A 22,872-nucleotide genomic window follows, 5' to 3' on the forward strand; every position below is an offset into this window, starting at 1 on the left:
AGACTTAAACCCATATATATCAGTAATTACATTAAATGTAAATGTAGTCAATTCTCCATGTAAAATGCAGACTGGAAAATAATATATACAGCTTTAAAATATAAAAAGGTTGAAATATAATGATGGAAAAAGATAAATCCTGCAAACACTAACCAAAATAAAGTTGATTTAGTTTTAATATCTCTCACAGAAGAAAAAAAGAAGTTACAAGTTAGAAGAACATTTGATTACAGTTAACAAAAGGCTCAATTTACTGGACAGATAACAGCTCTATATTTTTATCACCTTATAAAGCAAAAACTAGCAGAAGTAAAAGGAGAAACAAATGCACAATTACGTGATTCTTAACACAACTCTCAGTAATTGAGAAAACAATAATTAAAAAAAGAATTAGTACAGATTCCAAAGATTTGATTAATGAATGTGACCTAACTGATATTTAGAGAAATACATTTAACAACTATAGAACATTCTTCTCAACTACTTATGAAACATTTGTAAATAAAGTACACTCCAAATATGTTGGACCATAAAGCAAGTTTCAATAACAAATGTCAAAGGGTTGAGTTAATTCAGAATACCATCAATGAACATTATGCAACTTAAGTTAGAAATCAATGGCAAAAAGAGAACCAAAAGAGCTCCATAGGTTCGAAAATTAATAAACGTAACTCTAATTAACACATGGGTAAAGAAATCACAATGTAAATTAGAACATATTTTCACATGAAAGACAATGAAAATACAATACGGAATACAGTTAAAGCCAAGCTCAGAGGGAAATTTACTGCCTGAAATATGTATTAGAAAAGATAAGAGTCTGGGAGAACAAAAAAATCAATGAACTAAGTTTCCATCTCAAGAAATCAGAAAGGGAAATGCAAATGAAACCTGAAGGAAGGTAGAAAGAGGAAAATAATAAAATAGAGAGCACATATATAATAGTGGAGATCAACAGTCAAAACTTGTTCTTGAAAGGTATTAATACAACTGAAAATCCTCTGGCCAGACTAACCAAGAAAAAGAGACGGGACAATGACAATTATCATAAATAACAAAGGAAGGTATTAAAGACTATACAGATGTTAACAGGTTAGCAGAACATCAAAACTTTAGGCCAGTACATTCCAAACTGTAGAAATAGACAAAGTCTTGGGAAAATACTACTAACCAAAATCAAACAATCTGAGAAGTACTAAAGAATTTTAATCTGTAGTGAAAAAGTTTCCCAAAAAGAAAACTTCAAGACTACTCAGCCTCACAGGTGGAATTTTGTCAAATAACCAAGGACAACTGATAAAGGAACACTTCCCAGAGGCATCTAAGTGGCTCTGTCAGTTAAGTATCTGCCTTCAGCTTAGGTCATAATCTCCAGGTCCTGGGATGGAGTCCCACATTGGGCTCTCTGCTCAGCAGGGAGTCTGCTTCTCTCTCTCTCGCCCTCTTTGCCACTCCCCGCCCCCCGTTCATTCTCCCCCCACCTCGCTCTCAAATAAATAAAATCTTAAAAAAAATAAAGGAACACTTCCCAATCTGTTTTATGAAGTAATATTACCTTGAGACCAATACCTAAGAAAAACATGAGATATGAAAATTACAGGTCTATTCTATTCATCAACAGGGATGTGAGGAAAAGAAAAGAGAAAGAGAGAAGAAAAATGCAACAGCATACCGAGAAATGGAAAAACGACTGGATTTAAGGACCTGAAATCTAGGCTGACAATGGAAAAAGCAAAGAAACAAGTCACTGTGTAACCCATAAAAAGCTTAAAATAGCAGTACATGGTACTGTTAGACATAGGGTTTAAGATGGGGTTAAAAACAGGAAAACTGGCCAAAAATCTGATCAAGAAGCAGTTACTTCCCTAGATCTTTTTTTCAGCTCTGAACATGGTAGTAAGCTGTATCTTCCATATCCTAACAGAAGGCCAGAATTCTCTATAAAGTGTACAAAGAGTATCTCTGAATTAGGGGAAAAGTGGCATAGTTGCTAAGTAGAGGTAACATAAATAAAAGAGGGCAATTAAGTGAATGTATGAATTACGGGATACTAAACTTCCCCAATCTATTCCCACTGGGCATCCAAAATTATGACAGCCAGGTCTTCACTATGCAAGCAGGGTAAAAAGTCTTTCCTGAAAATTGAGACCAGTCAAAAAGCTAAAGACACTGAGAGTTCCACACAACATGGCCCATGTACATCATTTTATAAGCCCAGCCACCCAGAGAGAACTTCCAATCAGCATTTTAATAGTCTAGTAAAAATGTGAACAGACAATAATGTAAATAGACAATTCAGAATTACCAGACATTAATAAAAGTCTTTAACAAAAGTTGAAGACAAACCCAACAAATTAAAACAAAACAAAACAAAACAAAACCCAAACCAAAAACCTTAGAGAAGACCTGCAAGAAAAGAATACTTTTAAATAAAATTAATATATCAAAACTATTCTCAGTATTAAGAAAGTGAAGAAGGAAGTTTTAAAAGATTTACAAAAAAAAATAGATTAAAATAAAAACTTGACAGGAAGGAATAAAACATTTAAAAATTCAGGGGAAGAACTGAAAGATACAGAAATCTCTCAGAATAAAGAACAAAACGATAAACAGTTGAAAAACAGAAAATGCAAGAAAACTGGAGGACCATCCAAGGAGTTCCATATTTAATAAATAAGACTTCCAGACAAAAAGAAAAAAAATAACAAAACAAAAAGGAAAACACAATCTACAGTGCTAAGAAATATTTCCAGAAAATTTCTCAGAACTGAAAGTTTCTAAATTAAAAAGTGTCACAGAGAATCTAGCATAATGGATTAAAATATCTTCACCAACCTGTACCATTATGAAATTTTAGAAAACAGAGAAAAAAGATCTACAAGTTTACAGAAAGACAAAAACTAAGTTTTTGTTTGTTTGTTTGTTTTTTGCATTTTGGGTTTGGTTTCTTTCTGAGCATTAAAAAAAACACAAATTTTCAATAAAGTAGTATCAAAATGACATCAGATTTTTGAAGGTCAAATCTGAAAGTTAACACAATAAACAATAACTTTAAAAGTCTGAAGAAAACATTTTCAAACCAGAATATACACCCAGCCAAAAAAACAATTTTTTTATATATATAGAAGACCTCAAAAATTTTACATCTTATACCCCCTTCTCATGTAGCCTCTAGAACACATATTCCATCAGTGAAGAAAAAGGAATTATGAGATGCAGGACAGAGAATCCAAAACAGAGAGGGGTAAAGAGAATTTCCAGGTTAAGAATAAAAGATCTTAAGATGTTAAGAGTAACTGATCTAGAACAAAGTAGGTCAAAAAGCTCATAAGAGATTTCTGCAAGATGATGCTGATAGAATTCCAATGTGCCTGAACACACTTGGAAGAGAAAGGTAAATGAAACAATAATTTTTACCTTTAGGGGAGACAAAAAGCTGAGCAGGGAAAGAAAAGAAAAAATGTCATATGACTCAGCTGTAACTGCAACTAAAATATTAATATAATATTAATGCTGAATATCAACTGTGGCAAATTAGGCTATACCTTTACTAGGAGGCTGAGTGGTGTGTATGTGTGTGATGCAACACAAGCGGAAAGAAAAAATCTTCATCTTATACAGTGGAAGTCATTAATAGAGTATAAAACTGAAAAATTAAGAAGCAGCAATATAAACATATTACTAAGAGAAAGGGAGGGATATACCAAAAGTAATCAGCTGAAAGAGCTAACAATAGTTTCTATAGAGAGGAGGCAACAGGAGTAGGGGTAAAATGTTGCAGGGCTACTGGTTTTTGCAACAAGCTTTATAGAACTGCTTGATTTTCTAAACAATGTGCATGTATAATTTTAATAAAAACAAAAAACTATATTTTTAAAAGGTTAAACACTTACCAATACACTTTTCTCGCTTTCTGAATAGAGGTAACTGTCTGGACTTCTTTTAAGGTTTGCTTTGTTTTCTTTTCTGCTGATTTGAATGCCTATTTATAAGAAGAGAGTTTTTAAATAATTTGTTAAAAATTTTTGTTAAGAACATATTTAAATAACAGCAAGTAAGGAGCTCCTGGGTGGCTCAGTTGGGTAAGCATCTGACTCTTAATTTCAGCTCAGGTCATGATCTCAGGGTTGTGAGCTCAAGTCCCGCACTGGGTTCAGCATTGAGCATGGAGCCTGCTTGATTCTCTCTCCCTCTCTCTCTGCTCCTCTCCCCACCCCCCACCGCAGCCACATGCACAGGAACATATGCATTCTCTCTCTCTCTCTCAAAAATAAATAGATAGATAGATAGATAAATTAAATAACATATATATATATATATATGTTATATATATACAAAACACCAATAAATGACAGGGCAAGAAATCACTTTTAAATGTCACAAAATGGCACTATTTACACACACATCCCATACACACATGAAAGCAGATTTTTTTGTCTTAAATATTAAAATAATTTAAGTCAAAGATTTGCCACATACAAATATTTGCTCAAGACCTACAAATTACAGAAAGTATCATTTGTTTACCAGATATTGAGTATCTACCATGTAATAAATAGGTTCTGGACTTGGTGCTGAGACACACAAGTGAACAAGACAAAGTTCTCACTACCACCCCACCAGGGGGTCTAGGGAAGATACAAATATAAAATACATAATTATTCAAATAAAACATAGGTTAATCACTTCTAGGGATGCTGTGAGAGTAAACAAGGGAAACTAATTTATAACTGCTTAGGTCAAACAAGGTACTTCTGAGAAAATGGCATTTGGGCTGAAGCCTGAAAGGTTAATAGAACTATCAAGGCAAAAATAGGAAGAAGAGCACTGTAAGCAAAAAAAGAAAAGGCCAGCTTGTAGCACTTGAGTAGTGCTCAAGGTAAAAATGTCAAGAAATGAGGCTGGAGAGGCAAACAGAGGGCCAAGTCATGAAGGCCACTCATTTAACAGATATTAATGTTACTATGTTCCAGGCAATATTCCAGGGGCTGGGACAACGTAATGAGTAAAACAAAGATCCTACTTTCATACAACCTGTATTCTAGAGGGAAGACAAAAAAACATATGCTGGGAGGGTTTTTTGTTGTTGTTTTTTCTTAAGATTATTTATTTGACAGAGAGAGACACAGCAAGAAGGGAAACTCAAGCAGGGGGAGCGGGCGAGGGAGAAGCAGGCTTCCTGCTGAGTAGGGGGCCTGATGCGGGGCTCAATCCCAGGACTCTGGGATCATGACCTGAGCTGAAGGCAGATGCTTAACAACTGAGACACCCAGGGTCCCTGGAAGGGGTGTTTTTTAAGAAGAAAAATAAAGCAGAGAGGGAGTGATTGAGGACAGTACTACTTTTAGTAGTAGTGGTCAAGAAAGGTCTCATCAAGTCTCATTTTAGAAAACATGCCAATGAATGGAGGGATCAAACCATGGAAATTCTGAGGGAAGAACATTCTCAAAAGAAAGAGCAGCAAGCACATATGCCCTGAGAAGGCAGCGTGGATCACTGTTGCAGGGACAGCTAAGTTCCCAGTGTAGCTGGAAAGAGTGTAGCAAAAGGAGTACAGGTGATTAGATGGGAGGGGAACAGATCATGTAGGGCCTTTAGGACAGAAGGGCTTTGAACGGTCTTGTTTTGTCTTGTTTTTATTTGAGAGAGTGGCCAAGGGGTGAGGGCGGACAGCAGTAGGAGACGGAGAGAGAAACCCAAGCGAACTCCAGGCTGAGCACAGAGCCTGACATAGGGTTCGATCTCACAACTCTAAGATCATGACCTGAGCCCAAACCAGGAGTCTGATGCTTAACAGACTATACCACCCAGGCACCCCTGAACTGTCTTAAGTAAGATGGGAAGCAACTGGCTTTTGAACAGACAGAAATAATTTTAAAAAGATCACTATGGCTGCTGTGTGAGGAACAAACTACAGGGGGAGAAGGGTAGAATGAGAGAGACCCAGGAAGAGGCTATTATTAAAGACCATGTGAACAGAGATGATGGGGGCCTGGACTAATTAGTGGCCAGATTCTGGTTACACCCTTTAAGAAAAGCTACACGGATATGCTGATGAGGGAATGGATATGGTTTATGAGCAAAGGGTCTAGGATGAGTCCAACATTTTTAAGCCAAGTAAAGGGAAAAAAGAAAGCTCTATTTACTGAGACAGGATAGACTGGGAAGGAGGTTTGGGGAAGAAAATAAATACTGGAAATACACATATTTAAAGCAAAATCAAATTTGAAAGATATTTCTGAATTAGAAAACCTCATTTAAATAGAAGAAATAATTAGGGCCATTAAGTTAAAGCAGAGAAAAACAATTCACATTCACTCTAAGAAATACTAAGTACCTTTTCAGCAGCTTCAACGGTCTTTTGTGTTTTCTTAGCAGCATACCTCTTGTGATCATAGTATCTAGAAAAATATATTTCTCTTAATTTTAAGTAAAATCTTTATTCTTTAGCTTTCTATTTATTTTATCTTATTTTAGATTCTCAAATCACACGAAACAAGTTTTGTGCATTACCCATCTTTATTTTATATAAATAAAAACAAAGTTGTATAACGCAAAAAATAAGATCTGAAAGTGTTTTCACCCAAAAGCACATACATACACAACATACATACATATATTATCCTTAATATCCTAAATGATTTGTTGAGTAGTATTTTACCTACAATTTATACTTATATTTAACACTTACTTTTTGGCATTGGCATATGCCGACAAGCTGAGATCAACATCAACAAGTAATGGCCTATTTTTCTGAGGCTTCTGCAGCTGTTTATTCTTCTGCTTTTTCTTTTTTCCTTTTGGTGGTTCAGTTTCATTTTTTTCAACACTGATGTCACCATCAACATCGTCATCTTCCTCCTCTGATAATAAGTATGGATTTCTATTAAAAATATTCAATAGTATTTCACTAATGTCAATGACATCACTTTGTTTTCAAGTTTTTTTTCCTCAATTACATTATAGATGGTTTACAATATTTAAATAAGTGCATTTGGCGGGGGGACACTAAGTGGCACAGTCGGTTAAGTGCCTAACTGTTGGTTTTGGCTCAGGTCATGATCTCAGGGTCATGATACTGAGCCCTGTGATGGGCTCTACACTCAGCATGGAGGCTGCTTCGGATTCCCTCTCTCCCCTTCTCCGTCCAACCCCACGTGTGTTCATGCACACGCTCACACTCTCTTACTCTCTAAATAAAATCTTTTAAAAAATTAAATAGGTGTCTCATCTCAATGTAAATTGTTTTTCCTTTATCTTTGAGGAAAAATTTCCAAATAAAAGAGAAAAAAATTTTAAATGAATACAGTGAACACTTAAAAAGCAAACTGAAAACAAACATGAACTGCTTAACTAAGAATCAAACTTACCTCAGTAGCATTGTAACATGATTTGTTTGTAGTTTTAATTCTTTAATTGCATTTGCAACTGGGTCTCCTTGAGCTTGGGCTTCTTTCACAATTAACCCAATTTCTGTCCAATCTATCTGGTTGGCTAAAGCACTTCGAACAACCTGAATGGCTCTGTCAACTATTTGTAGATTCATTTCTATGAGCTCTCCTTTAAGTTTGTCGATTTCCTTAAGAAATAAACAAAAATGTTTACTATAATGCCAGTTAAAGTAACCATTTTTTCAGTTTTTAATTCCACTTAGTTAACACACAGTGTTGTATTTAAAGTCATCATTTTTTTTAAAGTTACCATTTTTGAAAACTGAAAAAGCTAAACATAATACCTGAGCCTGCTGAAGAGCTTCTAATCGGTTTTCATGATCCTTTCGGACATTATCTAATTTCTTCAATGCTTGTTTTTCCTTTTGTAGACAAAACAGATTTTTAAAAATTAGATTTCTCGTGCCTTTTGTACCTTTTCTCTCTTCTGTCCTGAAACTCGCTATCCCACCTCCACTTCAGCCCCCTAAATATTGTCACCTTGCTAGCGAAGGTTCTTATAACCCACCTCCCAGGTCTATCCTACCCCAAAGTGTTTCAAGCTCTCAAATTACCTCTCCTGACTACCCACTTCCCCTTCCCTATATAAGAAGGTATTTTGATTACTGGTAACACTGTATGTAATATATGCCCCTAATGCCCTTGCATTATTCAAGGCAAAATTCAAGACACTGTCTTCCTAACACATAAAAGTGAAGTTTTGGGGAAATGCATTCTTAAAGAACATTAATTACCAAAATAGCTTCTTTTTATTTTATTGCCCCTTTAATTTTCTCATCATCATCTCTACAGAGTACTCTTTTTCCTAAATTAATGCCACAAAGGCTCATGGTAGTTCATTTTATCATGTATCACTTACATTTCAAATTTACTGATTTGGAGCAAGTTTTCTAACACCAGTAATAACATCACCAATTAGTGAATGTTTGAATGTTGGATGTAATATTTTAAAAATTTGAATTGGGACACCTGGGTGGTTCAGTCAGTTAAGCTCTGCCTTTGGCTCAGGTCATGATCTCAGGGTTCTGGGATAGAGTCCTGCATTGGGTTCCTTGCTCAGGAGGGAGCCTGCTTCTCCCTCTGCCTTCTGCTTCCCTGTTTATGCTCGCTCGGTTTCCTGCTCTCCCTGACAAATAAATAAATAAAATCTTTAAAATAAGTTAGTTAAAAATCTGAATTTTAAGAATGGGGACTATAAGTAAAATCTTAAGAAAACATTTTTTAAGAAAAAGGGGGGTGGAGGATACCTGGGTGGCTCAGTCGGTTAAGTATCTGCCTTTGGCTAAGGTCATAGTCCTAGGGTCCTGGGATCAAGTCCCAAATTGGGCCCCTGCTCAGAGGGGAGTTTGCTTCTCCCTCTCCCTCTGCCCCTCCCCCTGCCTGTGCTCTCTCGCTCTCTCTGATAAATAAAATCTTTAAAAAAATTTAAAAACACAACAGTGACTATTAGAAGTAAACAGTGATCACTAAAATAATTCATGGATATTCTGATGCACATAAAAACATGCCATTCAATGGTTCCATGAAATAACTGTACTGGTTCATGTACTGCCACCGTGTGGCGGTAACACTTATTTAATTCATTCAACCCACCTGCTTTGAAATTGTGTTTAATTTTATTCGATAAAGAGAGGGTACAGGGATTCACATAATTTCAAATTTTTGCACACATATTTCAAGACTTTACCTGTTAATATATTTTTTAAGATTTTACTTATTTATTTGACAGAGAGACAGCGAAGGGGGAACACAGCCAGGGGAGAGGGAGAAGCAGGCTGAGCATGGGGCCTGATTCGGAGCTTGATCCCAGGACTCTGGGATCATGACCTGAGCCGAAGGCAGACACTTAATGACTGAGCCACCCAGGTGTCCCTACTTAATATTTTTGAAAAATCAAATCCCCTTCAAATCAAGAGTGAATGTGGCTAATTTCTGAAGCTGTTCTGCAGCAATGCTCCAAAAATGTGGTCAAATGTGCTGGGGAAACAGTATATTAAACTCTCCTGCAGAGTTAGCCCACTTAGAAAAAAACATTTTAATGATAAATATGATTAAATTGTACAGAAAGGACGTTTTCCTATCTTTTGGCCTATTAAAAAATCTCCTTGGAATAGTATTCCCTTAACAGTAAAGTTTGAGAAGCTTTGGGTTGCTGTAATTATGCAAATTATACTAAGGAATAAATAATGGGCCCACCTTCCCACTGTATTTTGCATTTTGCAGAATATCTGACATACTGATGGAACAAATGAGGGAATGCTTTTCAACAATGAGACCTCCCCTGGACCTTTATCAATAAACCAAGGGATCAGGGCATTCCCATACCACTTCTGAAAGGCTGCCCATTCCTATTATGAAAGCATCATTTACACAGCAAACCACACTAAGGCTAGCTGGTTTAATATAAATGTCTTCAGCAATACCATACCTGTTGTAAAGCTTTTAAATCTATTTTCTGACCTTCTATCTTGGAATAAAATTCATCCACAGCCTTATTAGGAGAAAAAAGAAAAGATAATGACTAGTTTTTTAAAAAACCATGGTCTCTACTTCAACTTACATACATAGAATTTTAGAGTCCATTTTATAACACTACTCAAAGAACTTGAACAGATTCCCAGTAAATGTATCATACAGATAAATAGAATCAACTTAAGTTAAAATCTTTGGTCCTTCATCTTGAAATAAGAGGGCAACAAAACTTTTCAATAGTTTTTACTTGTTGACTGCATTGATTTTTTTAAAAATTTTTTATTTTTTATAAACATATATTTTTATCCCCAGGAGTACTGCATTGATTTTTAATGCCCAGATTCACAGAGACTGTAAACTCCAAAATATTTTCAATTTAGCAATCAAAGCAAGTTGGTATTAATTTAATAACTCATATCGTGCTAACTGGTCAAAAAACAGAATTGGAAAACCCACCTTGTCAAATGATTCAAATTCTATATATGGACATTGTGAATGTTGAGAAAACAAGAAAGGATGAAATTCCTCATACCTGTAAAACATATTTATTATATCATTCAAGAACATTAATAAACATCCAAAGAAAATTGACTCATGCCTACATGCTTACGTGAATATGTCTTCAGTCGGTTTATCTACTTCCAAGCTTGGTTTTATTTCTCTTTTCTGAATGATGTACCCCTACAAAAATTCAATATTAAAACTCTTTCTCTTCATAGTTAACAAAGATTTACTTTCCACGACTGATACAAATTTTATTAATTTAACTTATAAGATTATTCCAGTTTTAAATAATCTGCTGCATTTTTCTACTGATTGTATCAATTCTTAAATGATGTTTCTAGACTAAGTATTATTAAATAATACTGTCTTTTTCATATGGTCAAGAAAAAATAAGGAAGAAAATGAACACTAATGATTTGATAAAATGGTGGGATTATACATGTACACTACACCTTTTTCTTTCCACTTTTAGATGTTCTGCAACTTTGAAACAACCAGAAGCATTTTACTTCCAGTAGAAAGTCTTAGATTCACTTTGTTGGTAAGAAATTTTAATTCATTTAAAAAACTGAGCAAGTATATTTGCACGGAATTTGCACAGAACTTTTTCTGAACTTCTGTTATAAATAAAGTTATACTTCAAATACGGAAGAGAAAGAAGGTATGAGATAATTCAGAGGGTATTTGCCTATTAGGGTGATGTAAAGTAATGGGTAGAAATCAGAGAGGGAGACAAACCAGGAGAGACTCTTAACTGAGGAAAGAAACTGAGGGTTGCTGGAGGGGATGTGGGTCGGGGATGGGGTAAGTGCGGGATGGGCTTTAAGAAGGGCACATGGTGTGATGAGCATTGGGTGTTATACGCAACTAATGAATTACTGAATTCTACACCTGAAACTAATGATGTTCTCTATGTTGGCTAACTGAATGTAAATTAAAAGAAATTTTAAATATAAAAAATAGTGATGTAAAGCATTAATTTTTTAAAAAGCACTAGCAAATTAAAATATGCTTCTCTATCTAAAAATCAACCTAAAAGGATATATTTTCAAATCCCTCAACTTTCCTGGTATACCAGTAATGACTTGACCTAGTACTTTCTACAAAAGAAACAAAAAAAATTATAAAACCAACATGAATTTAAAAAAAACAAAACCTAGAATAACTATATTATAGATGTTGAATTTCCAAGTTACAACAAAACACTTAAAGGTAGTGATCCTTAATGAACCTAAATTCTGAAAATCTAAATAAATAGAATCACAACAATATACAGTAAGTATATGTGGTACTACCTTTCCACTGAAGTTGGTTGTTGTTTTCATATAGTCTTCTGCTTGCTGCAGACAAACAAGTATTTTTTCAATATCTACAGAATAAAAATGGAAAAAAGGAGTGCCAATCAAGTGTCAATTAACAACTATTAAACAACCATGTATAAAACAGAAAAGTGTTGATGGAATAATAAAAAATGTTCGAGAAAAGCAGATACAGTTATTTCATGTTTGTAATCAGTAGATATAATTAAGGACGTGTTTTGGCCAGCTAGTGATTCCAATAGCTTTTTACTGAATCATTTTTCCCCCTCATGATCTTAAGGGTATTCTGTTCATATACTAAATTCCCTTATGTATTTGGGCCTGTCTCTGAATTCTTTATTTTGTATTTCTTCAAAAACTGTTAGATTCTTAATATATTTTAATGAATGAAATGGTTATTCTCCATAACTACTACTATTATTATAATTTTATATTATAATTTATTATTTTATATTATTATATATTATATTATAACTATACTATTATTTTCCAGAGTTTTCCACAACACTTCACATGCTTTTATTCCACAAGAATATCAGATTTGAAACAAAACACTACAATTGCAAAAACAATACCACCTGTTGGCATTTTGATCAGGATTGTACTGAATTCACATTTTAAATACTAAAGCATTCACTAAAACATTTAACTTGTATTTTTTAAAAAATTTTATTTATTATAGAGAGAAAGCATGAGAAGGAAGGAGGTCAGAGGGAGAAGCGGACTCCCTGCTGAGCAGGAAGCCCGATGTGGGACTCTATCCTGAGACCGTGACCTGAGCTGAAGGCAGACACTTAACTGAATGAGTTGCCCAGGCAGCCTTAACTTGTAATTTTAAACATAAAAACATTTACAGTAAAAATTACTATCCCGGGTCGCCTGGGTGGCTCAGTGGGTTAAAGCCTCTGCCTTCAGCTCAGGTCATAATCTCAGGGTCCTGGGATCAAACTCTGCATCAGGCTCTCTGCTCAGCAGGGAGCCTGCTTTCCATCTCTCTCTCTCTCTTTGCCTGCCTCTCTGCCTACTTGTGATCTCTCTCTCTGTGTCAAATAAATAAATAAAATCTTAAAAAAAAAAAAAAAAAGAATCTTAAAAAAAAATACTATCCCTAAACCTTAAGTTATATATACATAATCCCAAAATATAAACATGAAGAAGGGCTTTTTAAAAATTTTACATCAGAATCTGCAGATAAATTTGTCAAAGACCAAGTCTTCCATTTCCCTTGTATTTCCTCTAATTTTTACTATCCTAATCTGGCAATTTAGTTAGGTTCCCTTAAGTAATTACAAAAGCCTAATTCATCATATAGCTACATTACAGTTCTTTCAGAATTAAAATGCATGCATAATGCTATTTCTAAAAGCACTCTAACTTCCTAGTCAGAAGGTGAATAATTCAACTCCTTCAAGCCTGTACCAGAGACTATTGTTTGATAACCACTTCAAATATTTAGGTAGAGGAAGAGAAACTATTCTAAATTTGAAAGGTAATAAGGTAGAGACTGTACTGTGAGTTACTAGGGATAAAGTACCACATTAGGGTGGCACCTGGGTGGCTCAGTCTATTAATCAACTGCCTTCAGCTCAGGTAATGATCCCAGGGCCCTGGGATCAAGCCTGCTCAGTGAGGAGTCTGCTTCTCCCTCTCCCTCTGTACCCATCACCCCCAGCTTGTGTTCTCTCACTCTGTCCAAATAAATAAAATTTTTAAGAAGGATAAAAGTGGGGCACCTGGGTGGCTCAGTCAGTTAACAATCTGCCCTTGGCTCATGTCATGATCCCAGGATCCTGGGATTGAGCCCCACATTGGGCTACCTGTTCAGTGGGAAGCCTACTTCTTCCTCTGCCCCTCCTCCTGCTTGTGCTTTCTCCTTCTCTCAAATAAATAAATAAAATCTCAAAAAGAAAAAAAATAACATGATAAAAGTGCCACATCAGTGTAAGAAGCTGAGAATACGATACGGATAGAACATTCAGAGGTCAAATGTTTTTAAGTTTATAACTACCTGCTCACTTTTATTATTTTCTCAGAATTTTCATAGTTTTAAAAAAGGAAATAAATGAAAATGGACTTGTAGCATGCAGGGATACCTTTGCTTTCAAATTTTTCATCCACTTTGACATTGCCAGAGAATCCATTTTCTATAAGACAGTGTTCAATGAGAGCTGGTCCATAGGCTGTAAAAGCAGAGGGTATCATTTTTAGTATTTTCCTATAAAATTTAAAATTCAAAATATAATTCAAAATTTTTATCCCAATATAAATATCTACTCAATAATAGTGGGCAGTGAAAATAACAATTTACTTATTTTGCTTTTTAAGATTTTTTTTTTTAAGTTTACTTACTTTGAATGTTATTAGAAATAACAATTCAAGGGGCACCTGGGTAGCTCAGTGGGCAAAAGCCTCTGCTTTTGGCTCAGGTCATGATCCCAGGGTCCTGGGATGGAGCCCTCCATCAGGCTCCCCTCCCCTCTCTCTGCCTGCCTCTCTGCCTACTTGTGATCTCTGTCTGTCAAATAAATAAAATCTTAAAAAAAAAAAAAGAAAGAAAGAAAGAAAGAAAGAAATGCATAATGCTATTTCTAAAAGCACTCTAACTTCCTAGTCAGAAGGTGAATAATTCAACTCCTTCAAGCCTGTACCAGAGACTATTGTTTGATAACCACTTCAAATATTTAGGTAGAGGAAGAGAAATTATTCTAAAGTTGAAAGGTAATAACAATTCAGGTACTTAAAAAATTTGAGACTAAGACAATTATAGAAGTCAGTGCCCAAGTTACAGAAATTTAATGGAATTGAGCCACATATTAAGGACATAAATCAGGAATGAAAAGATAGTTTTAATATCCAAAAACTGACTAATGTTAATAAACTAAATTAATAAAAAATCCCAACTTGCAAATTTTATGTGTGCTATACTAACTGTTGGAAAGCTGCAGACTTCTAATTTCTTAAGGGAATCCTGAAAACTACATTCTCATGCAAACATTTCACTGCTCTAATAATACATTATATGTTAATTAAAAAAATAATAAAAAATAAAAATAAATAAATAAATGGGGGGGGCCCATTTCACTGCTCTATTTAGGATTACTCACGAAGTAATGGGTTAAGAACTCTCTTCAGTAGTTCACCCTTAGGTGCACTGGCTATTATTTCAGTCAATCTGTGAAAACAAAATTGACATGCCTCTTACTACTTTGTATTTAACAAACAGCAATATTCATATTCATAAAACTTTCATATACATCAAATTGCCTGATCATCAGAGTACTTAAGTACAAGAGGAATTAGTTCACTTTGTAGGTAAGAAAATGAATTGTAAAAGTAATTTATCCAAGGGTAGTAGGTTCCTGAGCAGCAGACTGGGATGTGAAACCAAATTTTCTAAGAAAAATCAATACTTTCTCAACTAAGTCATATTGCTTACTGCCAGTGTGTTCATACATGACAGGTAAGTGATGTTTTCAAATAACAGGTAAATGTTTGTAGAACCTGGTGATACATCTTAATACCTGGAATGGCTTTACCTAATTATGCACTTGGTGAGAACTCTTACCGATGCTGTGGATCACTCTGGTCCCCAGATCAGCAGCATCAGCATAACCCAAGAACTTGTTAGAAATGTAAATTCCTGGGCCTATCTCAGATCCATTGATTCAAACACCAAAAGCAGGGGCAGCAATTATGTTTTATTAAGCCCTCCAGGTGAAATGTGATGCATGCTATACTTTCAGAAGCTCTTCTATAGCTATTAGCCAGCAAAAGCTTTCAGCCAGAAGAGTACAATTAAAATCAGCACCTTATCCTACAGTACTCCCTTTTCTTAGCTAAACCATTTCCATTTGCACTCTGCCCAAGACAAACATCTGTCTTCTCACAGAATAGCTAATAAGTCCCCTCACTTTACCAAGAAATCAAAAACACCTGAACTAACGCCAGACTTAGATAAAAAAGACTTGCATTTGCTACCTACAGATGAAGCTTAATTGCTTATATGCATTTATGTAGTTCAAGCAATCCAAATGTACTTATTGTATGCAAGTAAACAAAATATTTTTTCTGATGTGAGAGTTCATTCATATTCTGACCTATGACCTATTTTACCTTCTAATACATTATGAAATGAGCTTGAATATAACATGTTACCTTTCCAAGGTAAGCAAAGGCTCAGCAGCTCTAGCATGATCAACTGGATAGTGTTCACGAACAGCAAATTTAACATCATCTGACTCATCAGTTCGAAATCTCAGGATATTCAAAATTAGGTACTCATAATCTGTAAGAACAATGTTTCCCTGTAATAGAATAAGATATAATTTACTGCTTTTCCCAAATCATTCTTAAAACTTCGTAAAAAGAGAGTAAAAAGGGCGCCTGGTGGCTCAGTTGGTTAAGCATCTGCCTTCAGCTCAGGTCATGATCCCAGCGTCCTGGGATCCAGCCCCACATCAGGCTCCTGGCAGAGAGTCTGCTTCTCCCTCTCCCTCTGCATTTCCCCTTGTTGATGCTCGTGCGCTTCTCTCTCTCTCTGTATCTTTCTGTCTCAAATAAGTAAATAAAATCCTTTAAAAAAAAAAAAGCGAGAAAAAAATGCAGTCTCTTAAAAACTTAAAGCTATACAAGTGAAGTTACAAACAAAAAACATTTAAGTCACATCTAAACATTGCTCTTTTACATTTGCACAGCACAGACTGTGAAGTAAGATGAGCAAATAAAGTACCCCAAGTTTGAAACATAATGAAGGAATGCACAGCAACTTTAAACTCATTGTCTGGTGGTTCTAACAGAAGTCACTAATAGAAGCACAACAGAGTTACTCCCAGTTTTTGAAATTGGCTTTCTTACAAAAGACCTACATTAGTATCTGTTTTCACTAACCAAAAGAAATCCGAAAAGGATTTTCACTTTTATGAAAAAAAGGCAAAAAACAAACAAAAAAGCACTCAGTGTGTTTTGCAGTGATCTGTTACAGAATCAGCACATATCCCAAGCAGTAAAAGGTGATACCACTGATTCCACAGAATTACTCTTAGCATCTCCGCATCAAGCAATCATAGCTTTGAACTATCTGTGCTTTATGTCTACTTATTTTGTGCAAGTATTAGTAAGACACAATTTAACATATCAGAAGAGCCTGGGGTGCCTAGGTGGCTCAGTCAGTTAAGTGTCTGCCTTTGGCTCAGATCATGATCGCAGGGTCCTGGGATTGAGCCCCACATCAGGGAGCCTGTTTCTCCCTCCCTCCCAGCTCATGCTCTCTCTCGCTACTTCTCTCTCAAATAAATAAATAAAATCATTTAAAAAAATTTTCTTAACAAACCATAGGAGACTCTTAATCTCATAAAACAAACTGAGGGTTGCTGGGGGGTGGGGGTGGGGGAATAGGGTGGATGCGTTATGGACATTAGGGAGGGAACGTGCTATGGTGAGTGCTGTGAAATGTGTAAGACTGACAATGCACAGACCTGAATACATTACATTACATTACATTATTTTTATTAACATATAATACATGTTATGTTTTATATTTTTATTAACACATAATACATTATATGTTAATAAAAATAATTTTAGAAATTGTCTTAAGAAAAAAAGAAAAGCCTAAGAGAAGTTATTTTTTGGGTCTGGGAATGCTCAAAAATTTTTCCATGTAAATTGCCGGCAACTGTGTCTTTGCTTTACACTATTTCAGCTTAGAAAAGGTTTCACAAGAATGTCTCTACTTTTGGACAGTAGGGGAAACCTGAAGTCGATTAACACCTTGATGACCACCAGTTGAACTAACTGCTGCCCTTGTGAGGCAGGTCTACAAATACTGTATCTTACTCAGAACAATTCAGAACAGGTATTTCAGAGCTAAGTGAAGAGATATTTTTCTTTTGATAGCAATAGTTATGTGGCAAAATGACTAAAGATAGTTATACCCTTTATCCAAGTAATTCCACACTTATAATGTAGCCTAATGTAATAATAACTCAATAAAACCAAAAGCTACATGATTAAAGATATTTATTGAAGTTTATTTACAACGGAAAAAACTAGCAATGGCCTAAAGGTAAAAATTAGGGAAATTGCTGAATTATGATATATCAACATAACAAACTATTTAAAAGCTGTTAACTTATGAAAACTATGTCTTGAAGAAGTAGGGGAATGTTTATAATCTAGATTAAGTAAAAAATAACAAGACAAAAAAAACAAAAAAACCTCTGTATCCTAGGAAGTGTAAAGCAAATACATGGGAAAATGAAAATATTAAAAGATTAAAAAGACTTTTTAAAATTTAATATTGTTACATAATCTTTTCAATAAAAAAATGGGGAAACTTTTTTTTTTGAAGATTTTATTTATCTGACAGACAGAGATGACAAGCAGCAGAGAGGAAGGCAGAGAGAAGGGGGAAGCAAGCTCCCCGCTGAGCAGAAAGCCCAATGTGGGGCTCAATCCCAGGACCCTGGGATCATGAACTGAGCTGAAGGCAGAGGTTTACTAACCCACTGAGCCACCCAGTGGCTCAGTTTTTTAAAGAAGTTAAGGCTCAGTTTAAAAAAAAACAACAAAAACAAAAACAAACTTTTTTTTTTTTTTTTTAAAGATTTTATTTATTTGAGAGAGAGAGTGCAGGTGAGGGATAGGTAGAGAGAATCTGAAGCAGACTCTGCACGAAGCACAGAGCCAGATATGGAGCTAAATCCCACAACCTCAAAACCATGACCCCAGCCTAAACCAAGAGTCAAGTGCTTAACCAACTCAGCCACCCAGGCGAAGAAGGGAGAAACTTAATGAAAATAAAACTGCCCAAAGAATACAGCCTTCTAAATTTATTACAGGCAGCAAAGACACGGGTTGTCATAGAGTTAAAATACCTGGGGCGCCTGGGTGTCTCAGTCATTAAGTGTCTGCCTTCAGCTCAGGTCATGATCCCAGAGTCCTGGGATCAAGCCTCGCATCAGGCTCCCTGCTCAGCTTCTCCCACTTCCTCTGCTTCTGTTCCCTTTCTCCCTGTGCCTCTGTCAAATAAATAAATAAAATCTTAAAAAAAAAAATACAAAGAAGCATCCATGTAGGGAATCACAAATGCTTTAGCAACTAATTTGAAGTTGGTCAGAGAAGATAGTAAGAATAGCCCGAGTCTCATGTTGGGGAAGACAGGCTGCAAGATTAGTGGCGTCAACAGATGGGACCACCATTAACCTTGATTACCCAGAAGTTACTAGGTGTTGAAAGAGTAATACCTACTCCTGAAAGTTCTGACTTCAAAGCATTCATGCATTTAACTTAACATAAAAGTTAACTGAAGAAGGAAAAGTTGGGAGCTTGGAAAATGGCCATACAGTGTCTGGTTCAGAAATATACAACTTGAAAAACCAGCCCGGCCATAAAGCCTGCCACAGAGAAGGTACTTAATAAATGTTTGTTGAATCAAAATGTGCAGTTATCAAGACCATCTGACAGATCCCAAGGCAGTTACTTCCCTGGAAGTGTTTTTTTCCTTAAATCAAGGTTTCCCAAAACTCTTCTGTAAGATGGTTCCCCCACCTCTAAAAAAATTCTGTGATCAAATTAGTTGGAAATTCTAAGTTAACAAATCCTTCTCTAGGGGATATACACATCACATTATTATATTAAAGGCACTGGTAAGTCCTAGAGTTAAAAAAATTTTATCTTACTTTATTATCAAAGGTCCTCAAATTTTAATGGCTAGGGGATCCATATTTCTAGGTACACTTATTAGCTATGGAAGATGGTATCTAAGAAACATACTTTGGGAAATGCTGTGCTTGACTCTGATAAACTACTTTCTGATCTTAACTTACTTTCTCCAGAGTCTTTCTTACTGAAACTTTGTTATAAATTAATAAGCTGACTTTCTTAAATGAATCTGAGTAGTAATCACCTCTTTACCCAAGGTCTGATCAACTCTAGATAAACCATGCATCAAAATTCCAGACATGAAGGCTGGGAGATCAAACCTTGGTTTGAGGAAAGAGCAATCTTCAAGATTTACTGTAACCACCAACCAACCTACCTCTCTTAGATACCACAGTGACTACTGAAAATTCCCAAGCACATACTCCCATGTACAAAATCCTTATTTTCTATTTCCAACTCATAAATAACTGGGCCTCAGAAACCTAGCAGTATGCATGCCAATCGCTCAAACCCTTCAAAATATAAAGGCCCTAAATGCAAAGGGGTATTCGGGATTGAGTCCCAGAATAAAAAAAGACATGTACTAGAAAAACTGGTAAAATCTGAAAAGAATATACAGTTTAATTAACAGTAATGCATCAATGTTAATTTCTTGGTTTTGACACATGGACTATGATTACGTAAGATGTTAATGTTAAGAAAAACTGCACGAAGGGCATATGATAACTTTCTGTATTACCTTTTCAACTTTTCTATAAATCTAAAATTATTACAAAATAAAAAGCTTGTTTAGATTTTTTTAAATTACAGTAAAGATTACACAAAGTCATTGTATAGAAAGAATTTTTATGCATCATTAAGGTCTAAATTAAATTGAAAAAGAAAAGGGGCGCCTGGGTGGCTCAGTCAGTTAAGTGTCTGACTCTTGACTCCAGCTCAGGTCTTGATCTCAGGGTCATGAGATCAGCCCTGTGTCTGGCTCTGCTCAGCAGGGGGTCTGCTTGGGATTCTGTCTCCCTTGTCCCGCCCCACCATCACCTCAACTCCTGCCCACATGTTCATTCTCTCTCTCTCAAATAAATAAATCTTAAACTAATAAACAAACAAACTGAAAAAGAAAAAAAAAAAAAACCCTGCAAAGACCCATACCTGGTATATGACTGGTCACCTAGAGAGACCGAAGCCGAAGCATGCCTGCCATTAGTTACATTCTACAGATTTTCCCCCACCAAATGAAAAAAAAAATTTTTTTGTGGTGGTGGGGAGAGGGAAAGAGACCATAAATAGGAGACCAAACACAACAGTGGTTACCCTGGGATGAGGAAATGGTCTGGGCTAGGAATGATAAGACCCTCCACTTTAATTCTATGTACTTCTCTATATTCTGGAAAATGTTTTCATATACTACTTGTAAGAACATGTTTAATTTAAATGGTAGACTAGGTTAATTCCAACCACTGTTCTACTGAGAAATAGAAAAGCTGGACAAAATACACAAAGCCTGTGTTTTAAAAAATAAAAAATGAGGGGTTCCTGGGTGGCTCAGTCGTTAAGCGGCTGCCTTCAGCTCAGGGCATGATCCCAGGGTCCTGGAATCGAGCCCCCGCATCGGGCTCCCATCTCCACAGAAAGCCTGCCTTTCCCTCTCTCACTCCTTCTGCTTGTGTTCCCTCTCTCGCTATGTCTCTCTCTGTCAAATAAATAAATAAAATCTTTAAAAAAAAGAAGAAGAAATAAAAAATGCAACCAAGACAGTATACATTTACAGGACCAAATCCTAGGGGAAGGAAACTGAGAAAGGTTAAGTCCCACTCTTGGGGCTAATTTTCCCCTAGGATCATTTGTCTAACTGTTAAGAAGTAGCTGATAGGCTGAGAAGCTGAGCATAAATTCTGACAAACTTACAGGACAACTAAGGGGAATAAAAACTGGAGTTCAGAGTCCAAGTGAAAGATGAGTTGGGGAGGGAAAGATACCCTGTAAATCCAACTCTGAATAGTGAGTCATAAAGGCTGCATCTCAGGTCTCAGGGGAAGAGATGAATCGGAAATATACCAGCTTCTCCAGGCCCAGCTTCTAATCAATTCAATTCTTAACTGGAGTGAGGTAATCTAGTATTATTTGTGTCCTTAGCTACTTGTAAAAAGCAATTATCTTCTTTAGAGGAAGAGAACATCATTCCAGATCTCACAATGTAACTATTGTTTCTCCTACTCAATGCCTGCAACACAATACAATAACCAGACATGTGAGGAGACAACACAATGTAATTAAAATAAAAAGAAACAACAGAAACTAAAAACAGACACACAAAGCAATTCTAAATGATTCTTGTCCAATAGCAATAAAATTAGTGATGGAAAAAAAAAGGTCAAAGAAAATATGGCTGAATTTCCCAAAACTGATGAAAAACATCAACTCATTTCTAGAAGTGCTATGAATCCCCAAAAGATAATTTCAAATAAAAACTCAACTAGGCACACTACAGCAAAACTGAAAACTGAACACGAAGAGAAAAAATTTTAAAGCACCAGGTAAAAAGCCTAGGTTACCTTCAAAAGCACTCACACTGATTTCATTAGGAACAATGATGACAGACAATGAACTATTAGACAGATAGACAATGAACTATTTTTATAACTGCAAAAAGAGTATTTAATTAACAATTGAACCAACTAGATGGTAAAATTGGTTGTAAGAGAAATGAAATAAGTGAAATATTTAGAGTAACTAAGAGAATGATTGTATAAGATTGCCAATTCAAGGCAGTAAGATAGACCAACCTTTGGGGATATCTTTTCTCTGGACAGATACAATTTGAATCTCTACTGGATGCAATTATTTTCATTGCTATGATGCAAGAAATATTTGTACTGCTATGAGTTTTCTACAAGTTAAAATCTACCTTTATAGAATCATTTAAAAAAAAAAACCTAACCAATAGTAAATACCAAATTAAAGCTACACATCCTTAAGGAAAAAGATAATGCCCAGGAATGCCTACTAGACAGCACTCAGTAGGACACTAAAATTACATTTTGTCCTTTTTGTCTCTTTTCAAAGAGACAAATGGATACTTTTTTTTTTTTTTTACAGTCCCCTCTCATGATCATAACATCCAAAATTACTGATGACAAATAAACACACACATAAGCTACTCTCATTGCATCTTGGCCTGATTTATTTATATAGGTACAGCAAGAAATGTTAATTAACATATACAAATCTCCTTACAGTCAGCAAATCTAGAGCCACAAGGTAAGAAGCAGTCACTAAAGCCGTAATAATTATTGCTGCCTGGAGAATTGATAAAAAATTTGGGATTTTATTTTCAAAAGTTTGTTATCCCAGAGATTTAAAAGTTAGTACTTGGTTATAACTCAAAGCTTATGAAACCAAACCAAAACAGAAAAACAAAGAAACAAAAAAACCTCCACTACTCACTATGTCTGTGGTATACCTAT

General features: G+C 35.4%; 1 protein-coding gene across 1 annotated transcript in view; it reads right to left on the reverse strand.

The window, feature by feature from the left end:
* Positions 1-22,872, reverse strand: part of NEMF (nuclear export mediator factor) — a 52,617-nt gene that overhangs the window by 24,118 nt on the left and 5,627 nt on the right. Inside the window, exons 5-16 of the mRNA XM_059182032.1 lie at positions 15,902-16,050; positions 14,851-14,918; positions 13,840-13,926; positions 11,723-11,796; positions 10,534-10,604; positions 10,380-10,455; positions 9,880-9,942; positions 7,736-7,813; positions 7,371-7,579; positions 6,692-6,883; positions 6,338-6,401; positions 3,894-3,982 (exon numbers count right to left, since the gene is read on the reverse strand). Of these exons, the coding sequence (XP_059038015.1) occupies positions 3,894-3,982; positions 6,338-6,401; positions 6,692-6,883; positions 7,371-7,579; positions 7,736-7,813; positions 9,880-9,942; positions 10,380-10,455; positions 10,534-10,604; positions 11,723-11,796; positions 13,840-13,926; positions 14,851-14,918; positions 15,902-16,050 (1,220 nt within the window). The remainder of the gene's footprint in view (positions 1-3,893; positions 3,983-6,337; positions 6,402-6,691; positions 6,884-7,370; positions 7,580-7,735; positions 7,814-9,879; positions 9,943-10,379; positions 10,456-10,533; positions 10,605-11,722; positions 11,797-13,839; positions 13,927-14,850; positions 14,919-15,901; positions 16,051-22,872) is intronic.

The sequence above is a fragment of the Mustela lutreola genome, chromosome 7 (genome assembly GCF_030435805.1).
Source record: "Mustela lutreola isolate mMusLut2 chromosome 7, mMusLut2.pri, whole genome shotgun sequence".
Classification (NCBI taxonomy): Eukaryota; Metazoa; Chordata; class Mammalia; order Carnivora; family Mustelidae; genus Mustela; species Mustela lutreola.